This window comes from Vitis riparia, chromosome 6 (genome assembly GCF_004353265.1).
Source record: "Vitis riparia cultivar Riparia Gloire de Montpellier isolate 1030 chromosome 6, EGFV_Vit.rip_1.0, whole genome shotgun sequence".
NCBI lineage: Eukaryota > Viridiplantae > Streptophyta > Magnoliopsida > Vitales > Vitaceae > Vitis > Vitis riparia.
Window position 1 is genome coordinate 1,752,285 of NC_048436.1, and position 9,123 is coordinate 1,761,407.

The 9,123-nt window shown below is 37.4% G+C and overlaps 2 protein-coding genes across 2 annotated transcripts; one reads left to right on the forward strand and one right to left on the reverse strand.

Moving 5' to 3' along the window:
- The first annotated feature begins 858 nt into the window (after positions 1–858).
- Positions 859–3,711, forward strand: LOC117915986 (UDP-D-apiose/UDP-D-xylose synthase 2-like). The gene is made up of 9 exons (XM_034831771.1): positions 859–1,214; positions 1,317–1,409; positions 1,769–1,876; positions 2,354–2,468; positions 2,552–2,685; positions 2,778–2,879; positions 2,965–3,057; positions 3,160–3,292; positions 3,387–3,711. The coding sequence occupies exons 1-9, from the start codon at positions 954–956 to the stop codon at positions 3,494–3,496; spliced, it is 1,149 nt and encodes a 382-aa protein (XP_034687662.1). The 5' UTR covers positions 859–953; the 3' UTR covers positions 3,497–3,711.
- A 1,248-nt stretch (positions 3,712–4,959) lies between these two features.
- On the reverse strand, positions 4,960–7,747 carry LOC117915924. The gene is made up of 5 exons (XM_034831677.1): positions 7,471–7,747; positions 7,196–7,302; positions 6,055–6,562; positions 5,421–5,539; positions 4,960–5,330 (listed from the first exon to the last, which is right to left on the reverse strand). The coding sequence occupies exons 1-5, from the start codon at positions 7,732–7,734 to the stop codon at positions 5,129–5,131; spliced, it is 1,200 nt and encodes a 399-aa protein (XP_034687568.1). The 5' UTR covers positions 7,735–7,747; the 3' UTR covers positions 4,960–5,128.
- Between the last annotated feature and the right edge of the window lie 1,376 nt (positions 7,748–9,123).

Consider the following 9,123-nt stretch of genomic DNA (forward strand, 5'->3'; position numbering starts at 1 on the left):
CTCACTATATAATACAATTTCATTCCACCCAACCTCATTATATAAACCGCCTACACAATTAGACATCCAACCCATAATCACAACGACCCAATTTTAAGAGTAGAGCTCTACCAATTGAGCTATATTCCCCTAAACCAAGTGGAGCTTTTCCTTAGTACAATTAGGTCATCTTGGATTTGAACCAAAGACCTCATCTGTGAAGTAAATTATCGCACTTACGGTCTAACCAATTGAAAAAAAATCACGCAAAACACAAATGAGAACAATGTCAATACGGGATGCCAACCCCATTTAAATATTTTCAATGATTTTTTAATTTTTTATTCATATTAAAATAAATTCAGCTTATTAGAAATTAAATTAAATTAAATTTGATTTATTTGTACATATAAAAAGGTGGCATAGCACAACACCTCAATTTTCACTAGGTTAAAAATTTTATTTTACCAAACTTATTATGAACCCATTTATGTATATTTCAAATTCACTCTATTAGGGGTGAGACAGACATCCGAAAATACATATCTCATTATTGTCTGAATTTGAGTAATGATTTTCATTTGAATTGATATACATCATAATATTAGGATAGAAGAAAAATGTTTTGTACATCCTTTTATAACATTATGGAAAATACAAAGATTGTGATTTGTCGTAAACATGCAATAAAAATGAAATGTATAACAAGAGATCAAAAGGTTTTTGAACATCTTATTATCAGGTGACATTTGGGTGAAGAGTAATTGTTAGAATAGAAGGAGGGAAAATCTAAATATTAGTAACAAAAATGATGGCCCCAACCTCAATACACTTATTTGTTCTCCTTCAAAAAGTAGTTAGAAAAATTTGAGCCAACGACTCAAAAAACCGTTACAAAATCTAAAGAAACCCACCCTTTCTTCTCTCTCTCTTTCCTTTTTCTGCAACTCCACCGTTTCTCCATTCTTTCTTCAATGGCGAGGCTCGATTTGGACGGCAAAGAGATCGCTCCCCTCACCATCTGCTTGATCGGCGGCGCTGGCTTCATCGGATCCCACCTCTGCGAGCTCCTCATGGCCCATACCCACCACTCCGCCATTGTTATCGACGTCTCCTCTGATAAAATCACCCATCTCTTGGAGAAGTCGTGTTCTTGGTCCAACCGCATTGAGTTCCACAAGATCAATATCAAAAATGATTCTCGCCTGGAAACCCTCATCAAGTCTTCTGATCTGGTAAATGGGTTGTTCCGTTTGGTGGGTTGTGTTTGAAATTTTTGGGTGGTGTTTTATTTTTGGATGATGATTGAGGGGTTCTTTTGTGTGTGTGTGGTGTAGACGATCAATCTGGCCGCGATTTGCACGCCGGCGGATTATAATACACGGCCGTTGGACACGATTTATAGCAATTTTCTTGATGCAATTCCAGTGGTGGGTTGTTGTTTTTGTTGTTGTGTGTTTGTGGCCTGTTTGGTTGCTGGAAAAACTGGGGAAAAGGGAAAGAAAGTTGTCGCATTTTGAGTCTGCTGTTATGTCGTTTTATTTTTACGAAATTTGCAACTCTGTTTAACTAGGACAAGTGCTTGTAAAGGGATTAGTTAGTGTGGAATTTTGTTTCTCGTTCCCCAAATAATGGAAACAATTTCTTTTCATTTTCTTGATCTTTCCCAGCAACCAGACAGGGAATTCGGGTTTTCTTGATTGGGATCTCTTCAGTTCACTTGTTATTCTTGATCCTTGATTTCTATGCCCTTCATCCATGGGCTGTTTTTTTTATTTTTATTTGTTAGGTTAAGTACTGTACTGAGAGCAATAAACGTTTGATTCATTTCTCCACATGTGAAGTCTATGGAAAGACTATAGGAAGTTTTCTTCCAGCCGATCATAGCTTGCGACAGGTTAGAATTGAACCCTCATTGCTCAATCATTCGTTTCTTTATTCAAAATTTGCTCTTTAGAGATCAAATTCTAGTGCTGCTTGTGACTTGTTTGTGTAATTTACTCAAAGACAAAACATAATTTTGAAACTATGTTGGGCGTGGTCTTTATTCAAGTTGTAAGATGGGCGGTAATGTTGCTTATTCTTAGCTTTCTTAAACTATGATGTTTCTTCAAGAGATCAGCACCAGAGTTCAATGTCTGCTCTACTAAACTAGGGCAGAAGATTTGATATCAAAGAATAAAATTTCATCTTTTTTATTAGCTGCTCACTGCTCATGTTTTTCCCTTCCAGTTTCCCCATATCGAAATATTGCTTTGGGTGTTATAAGAACATATGAACTTTCCTCATTCTCTACTTTGTTCAGAATACATTTTTTTATATTGAGATCATCAATCAGCCAATAATTCATAATGTTGTTTATTAAACTGAGCAGGACCCGGATTTCTACATCCTTAAAGAAGATGTTTCCCCATGTATTTTTGGGGCAGTTGAGAAACAGAGGTGGTCCTATGCTTGCGCAAAGCAAATGATTGAGAGGCTAATATATGGTACGGTGATATTGGGGATCAGTTAATTTTTTTTTCTTTGTATTTACTAGTATACGTCTGACCTAAACTAATTGTCAATGTAGCTGAGGGGGCTGAGCATGGCCTCAAGTTCACCATTGTGAGGCCCTTCAATTGGATTGGTCCTAGGATGGACTTCATTCCTGGTATTGATGGCCCAACTGAGGGGGTCCCCAGAGTTCTAGCTTGCTTCAGTAATGTAATTTGTGGCCCCATAATGTAGATGTCCTACTGTTTATTCTATTTTTCTGTAGTAACCCTTTTTTCTTTTGTCATTTGCCTGTCTCACAGAACCTCCTACGGGGTGAGCCTCTCAAACTTGTTGATGGAGGGAAGTCCCAGAGAACCTTTTGCTATATCAAGGATGCCATCGAGGCTGTTCTTCTAATGATTGTATTTCTCCATCTTCTTTGCTTCTGTTTGTACTACATGTGAGAATGGCTATACAAGCTAACCTTACAGGACTAAAATTTCTCAGGAGAACCCAGAGCGTGCAAATGGCCAGATTTTCAATGTGGGGAATCCCAACAATGAAGTTACAATGAGGCAACTAGCTGAGTTAATGATAGAGGTATCATCTCTCTTTTGCTTTTTCTTAAGATTATTTGCTGTTGGGGTGTTATTCTGTCCAATCTGCCTAATACTAACACATGCATCTTCTTTCTCCCATAAGGTCTATGGGAAGATATCTGTTGGCTCCTCTGATCTAACGACAGTTGATGTGAGCTCAAAGGATTTCTATGGTGTAGGTTATGATGACAGTGACAAGCGTATTCCCGACATGACAATCATCAACAGGCAGCTTGGTAAGGAGTGATTACCAGTTCATTTAAATTCTTGCAACTAAGGCATAAATGGCTGTAACGGTCTTTGGATGTTTGTTTCTGTTGTGGTGTGTAGGATGGAATCCAAAGACACCCCTCCAAGATCTTCTTGAAGTTACTCTCACATATCAACACCAGACGTATTCCCAGTCAATTAAAAAGGCACTGTCGAACCCAACCTATTGATTGGGTATACTCTTCTTCCCCTCAATTCAATTTGTTCCTTTTGTACACAAATTACACCCATGTAAGAGGCACTCATGCCAAATAAAGTAAATGAGAATCAGTAGATAAAAATTGAGCCTGCATCTGTTTTCTTTCTACCCTTCTATCATTCTTGTTGTAGTGTTTATGGAATCAATTTTGACAATGGATGAAGTAATCAGTTTTTGATCTACTCCTATTATTTCTTAGTTGGGAGTTTTTCTTCTTTCTCGTTCCTGAATTAAGCTCACTGATAGAGGATTCATAGAGATAGAAGTCACTGCCGTTTGCATTTGTCTGGTACACCAGTTTTATTTTCCATTTTCTTTCTTCAGTTGACAAGTTTGTAAATGCAAAGGTGTAAAACATTAAACGAAACCTTGCCAAGAGTGTAGATACAATAAAATGGTCTTAAAATGAATTGAATCTAGTTAATTCTTGGATTAACATTGCTGACTATTGCTTTTTACATACTTGGTCTTGATGTTGATGGAGTAGGTTATGTAGGAGAAAAATTGTGGGTGTAATAATAGTTAAGGCTTCTGCAATTCTTGGCTACCTATAATTTCCCAGAGCTCCATTTTTGTCTTATAAATTAATAAATCACTGAAATGTCCAACATTTCCCAATTCTTCAACTCAGGCGAAAGAAACACCAACTCAATATTCAATCTGATTTGGACACTCATCATAAATCCAATAAAGTAAAACTTCTTGCCTAAGTACGAATTCAGCTGGCTTCACCAAAATCAGAATCCTTTGTATAGTACTTCATCGACAATCTACTTAACAAGCAGAACAGCATGAAGGAGAGAGCTACAGAACTTCTGTTTCATTCTTGTGTTATTTGTTCGAAAAGCATCCTAATGTATACTCTAGCAATTTCTGACGGCAGATCCTAGAAATAGATAAAAGGGTTGGATCTTATAACCTATTAAGAATGCCATCTACATGGGTATTGGGTGTTTGACATGGTCAGGGAGCTCATATGGTCATCTTTGAACCTACATGTAGGCTCCATAAATGGAAGGAGAATAAATGGTCATCTTTGAACCTACATCTTTTGATACCATGTTACTTACCAATTATCCTAAAAGGTCCAGTTGTTGGGTAATAGTGGACCAATAGTCTTATGTCAAAGCTCATTTGGGCGACGCTACTAACAATTACAAAACAAACTGCATGCAACAAGGTAGTATTTAGCAATGTATTTATTACCTTGTCTGGATAAAGAGAGGAGGAAAAAGGATTGGGGAATAAAAGGATAAACTGGAGATGTAACTATGACATTGCTTGGTAGCTCTCCACTAGAATAAAAAAAAGCAGCAAAGCTATATATAATAGTTAATACTACAGGATCTGTTAAGCTTCATTTAGTCTATAGGTAGCATTAACTAGTGGAACTGTATGACAAGATATAGGAATATGAAAAAATCAAAACTGAAGTACAGTTAAAAGGAAAATTTTGGCAGTGAATTAATCATTCAAATTCAACAAAAGTTTACAATTGTGAATATAGCTCTGATTTACCAGGTTTTGAGATCATTTATTCTTTCCACGGCTGTTAGAACCAACACGACATCACCCCAAGGACTATCGGGCAAGATCTCAAGAATCATTTTACAACACCCACGATATATGCATTCCATGCATCTTGTTGCTGAAAACTTGCAACCTCTTCATATTTCACATCTCGCCCAATGCCAAATCCCTCCGTGCTTCTGTTTTCTTCAGTATCAGGCATTTGTCGAATCCAAAAATGGACGGAATGAAATCCAGCCTCTTCTAAGCAGTCTTTAATCTCAGGCAAAGACCACCTGGTCACATGACCATCATCAATATCAATGAGAAGAAAGCATGGCTCAAACATGTCAAAAGTAGAACAGATCTTAACGAAGACAACTTACAGCCTCCAGCTGTATGAAAATGCATGGCGAAGTTTTCTCTGCTGTTTCTTGAGATGAAAATGGAGGCTAATTCTTGTCTTGCGTTGAATGATGTCAAATTCAGCTTGCTCCCAGTAATACTGTGAATGATGATAAGAAGGGTAAACTTTTAATTAATCAGAATCATTTAAAAAAGAAAAGGCTCCTGTGATGGATGAATCAATATGACTTTCGATGGACTTGAATACACTTGTATTGGGAGAACAGGGAACGTGGGGGCCACAGATTGAACTAAACTAACTTTTCTATGGATAAATCTGGAAAATAAATGAGACTCTAATAATATGCTTTGTTTCTCCATCCAGAAATGGAAAGGACTGAAATGGTAAAGGATTGTGCTGCATGCATGACGAGAAATGGAAATCAAATATTATTATACCAGTTGGACTACTACACAGATAATTGAGAATCTGTTTGACAAGAATTGTCTTATATCAGTTTGTGCAATGCTATCTTACTAAGGCTTGTTATGGAACTAAAAGGAATCGGCCACACCCAATTTGATCATAGCCGCCTTTTGACCATGAAATTTTGATTGACACAGCTGAAAAGCGACAGTAATATCTTGTGAGTATTCAAAGCAGAAAGATGATACCGTAAAATTGGGAAATCTCCTCTGAAGCCTCAGCTTGCACTCTGATGATGTGCCTCCATACAAGTCCATCACAAATATGCCACCCTTTTTGGATAAGACATCAAGGACATGCTTGAAATACAAGACCAGCTCTCCACGTTTATGGAGACAACAGCAGCTGTAGTTAAAAGCACACACTATGTCTCTTGCAGGCAGTCCAAAGTTTCTTTTTATGATCTCACCATCGGTAGAAGCATTAGGGCATGCTTTTATGTTAGAGTCCAATGGAACAGTCCCTGAATCAGCAATGCTATCTTCCAATGTAAAGTTTCTAATGATGTCTGAAAGCTGGGATTTTACTAGCTTAGACTCAAGAGGTTGCAGAACATTCCCATGAAACAAGGATAATCGGGAGTATCCATCAGCCCCAATTTTATTCACATTGTTTTCCATGCACCAATCAAGTGCCTCAACATCCAAATCCAATCCTACAGCTGTTCGTCGTGGGTCACTCCGGAGCCATTCTGTACTGTCAAACACACAGAACATATAAGTTCACTCTTCTAGGCTGTATCTAACACTGCAATCAAGCAGCAGTCTACAGATTGCCAGTTTAAAAAGGTGGCACTTTTTACACTATTTTAAGAAGAAAGCCCGTAAGCATAAATTGTTCACCCTAATTCCAAATTAAGCCAACAGTCAGAACCATAGCCCCTACACCATCAACCATGCCCCGCAAAAAGCAAAGTCTGTTCAACCAAAAGTCATAATCTAAAAGCCATGAGGAGCATAATGCACAAATATTGCAAACTAAGATTAACAAAGTCACCTGTTTATCATTCATGACAAAACCATCCAATGGTTACAGGCGTTTTATCAAACAGCTTGCCCTCAATCTACCGGCAATTTTATAAACCAAACCCTCCCACGCCAAAAAAAGGGGAAAAAAAGAGGGGGGCAAACAAACAAAAATTCAAATAAGAACTCTAACCCACTATACTGTGCCTTGAATTGAAACATCATATAGGATAAAATGGGTGGCAATCAATTATCATCATACACTGTTTAACCCAAAAGCTTAAACTGTTTCATAAAGGACCGACAATGTATATCCAGCGAATAACATTTGGTACCCAGAAAAAATAAATAGTTTATTATGTACCTAAGAAGAGCGGTGCCGCAAAAATCCTCCTGGAGATGGAGAGGCACTCTCCCACCCACATACATCAGAAAGAACTTCTGCAGATAGCTGATGTCTCCTTTGGGCGACTACATTCAAGGAAACCAATTTCAGCTACTATGGTTTCTCAGAAGACTAAGGGTAAAATTAAACATCAAAGATTCCAGTTAAGTTCTTTTACTTTCCTTTCCTGCATTTTCTTGGCAACCAAACGGGAAGAATTTGAAAATGATTCAGTTTCATGAGTGGGTCGTCACCTGAACAGATTGCTGATAGAGTAGGAACTTGGACGGCATATCATCTGTTAATGGGTTTGGATCAGCACCATCTTCTTCTTGTACTTCATCTTCATCTTCAACTTCTTTGTCGTCTTCAATGTTGATACCTCTAGAAGACGATTGGAGAGTTTCATCACTATAGCGATAGTGATGATGATGGCCTTCATCGTCTTCTTCTTGAGGAAAGTAGGAACCTCTTGGAGGCTTCTGTTGCTGCCTCTGCTTCTTCCCGCTCTTTCCCATTTTTTCTCGGCTGCCTAACATACAAAGTCTACCTGCTGCTATTTGACCAACCCTAACATTAAAAAGGCGCACATTAGTACGTAAAAGGATTAATTTCACTTCCCTTTTTAGTTTTTATAGAGATTTTTGGTAAAACATTATGATAGATATGTTTAACAATTTTCATTTTTTTTAAATAAATTATATTCTCTAAAAATTTTTTATATATAAAATATATTATAAACATGGATTAAAATATCGATAATTATGGATATATCGATACTTTGATTTTACGGGTATGAGATATATATTGACGGATTGTGGACCCCGCATTTCGATTACTCGATGCGTTTCCCACTCGATGGCGAGCTCGATTTTTATTATTTCGAAAAATTCGATTTTTATTGATTATTTGAAAATGACTTGGAGTCGCCACTTATTTTTGTTTTATTTTTAAAGGGTAAACAAAATAAGAAAGAAAAACCCTAAGTGTGACTCCTTATTTTTGGAAAAGGCGGTCTGTGAAAAACCGGATCGGGTTCGGGGGTCAGGTTACTTATCGGGAAGGTACGGTAAAGACCGTAGCACCCCTCTAAGTCCCTAAAGTCGGGTCTCTACTAATAAAATGAGGCAATCGTGACATCTAATAAAGAAATCAATGAATACCCGAATTGATCATGCACATATGGGAATCAAAAAATGCATAGACATTGATCAAAATAAAAATGGGTACGTACCTGGGCATCACACGATCAATGTACTATCACGAAAATGGGGTCAGTGTACAATAAAGAGTATAAACATAGCTCACATGTCACTAAATCAAGTACAAAAGTCATCACATGTCACAATTCATTCAAATTGATTTTTATTTTGAAGAAGATTCTTTGATGTAGGGCCCCCACCAAAGCCCGTTTATTTTGCATGAATCAATTCCATAAATTCCATCACTTGGAATTACGGAATTTAATTCTTACTTATTTTTAAAAACATTTTAAAAAATAGAGGAGGTGTGAAAATGGCTTGCCAGAAAGAAAGTGGCAACCAATTTTTATTGAAGAACGGATTTTTGGAACCTAAACATTATAAGGATGAAAAGTGGAAGAATTGAAATTATTTTTAAAGAAAAAACTGAACTCTGGACAAAATTATTTGAGGAACGGGATTAAAGAAAATTATTTTCAAAATTAAAGAATAAAATAAAAGAAAATAGGAGGACCATAGGATCCAAACGTTGCATGCCAAAAGGTGGCCATGCAACTGGAAGCATGTGGGGGTGAGTCCAGGTGGAGTGATGATGGCGAGTGCGGTAGCTTGCCCTTGTGAATCTAATTTCCGTGTGTGAGGTACACAGCATCAGCTTCCATATCTCCATGGCGCCATCTCATCTAGCATCAGGTTTCAACATTG

Coding starts and splice junctions, on each gene's coding strand:
- LOC117915986 (XM_034831771.1), top strand. CDS start 954: ATGGCGAGGCTCGATTTGGACGGCAAAGAGATCGCTCCCCTCACCATC. Junction 2,686..2,777: donor TTCTAGCTTGCTTCAGTAAT/GTAATTTGTGGC, acceptor CCTGTCTCACAG/AACCTCCTACGGGGTGAGCC. Junction 3,058..3,159: donor TAGCTGAGTTAATGATAGAG/GTATCATCTCTC, acceptor TTCTCCCATAAG/GTCTATGGGAAGATATCTGT.
- LOC117915924 (XM_034831677.1), bottom strand. CDS start 7,734: ATGGGAAAGAGCGGGAAGAAGCAGAGGCAGCAACAGAAGCCTCCAAGA. Junction 7,303..7,470: donor TCTATCAGCAATCTGTTCAG/GTGACGACCCAC, acceptor CCTTGAATGTAG/TCGCCCAAAGGAGACATCAG. Junction 5,331..5,420: donor TTTTCATACAGCTGGAGGCT/GTAAGTTGTCTT, acceptor TCATGTGACCAG/GTGGTCTTTGCCTGAGATTA.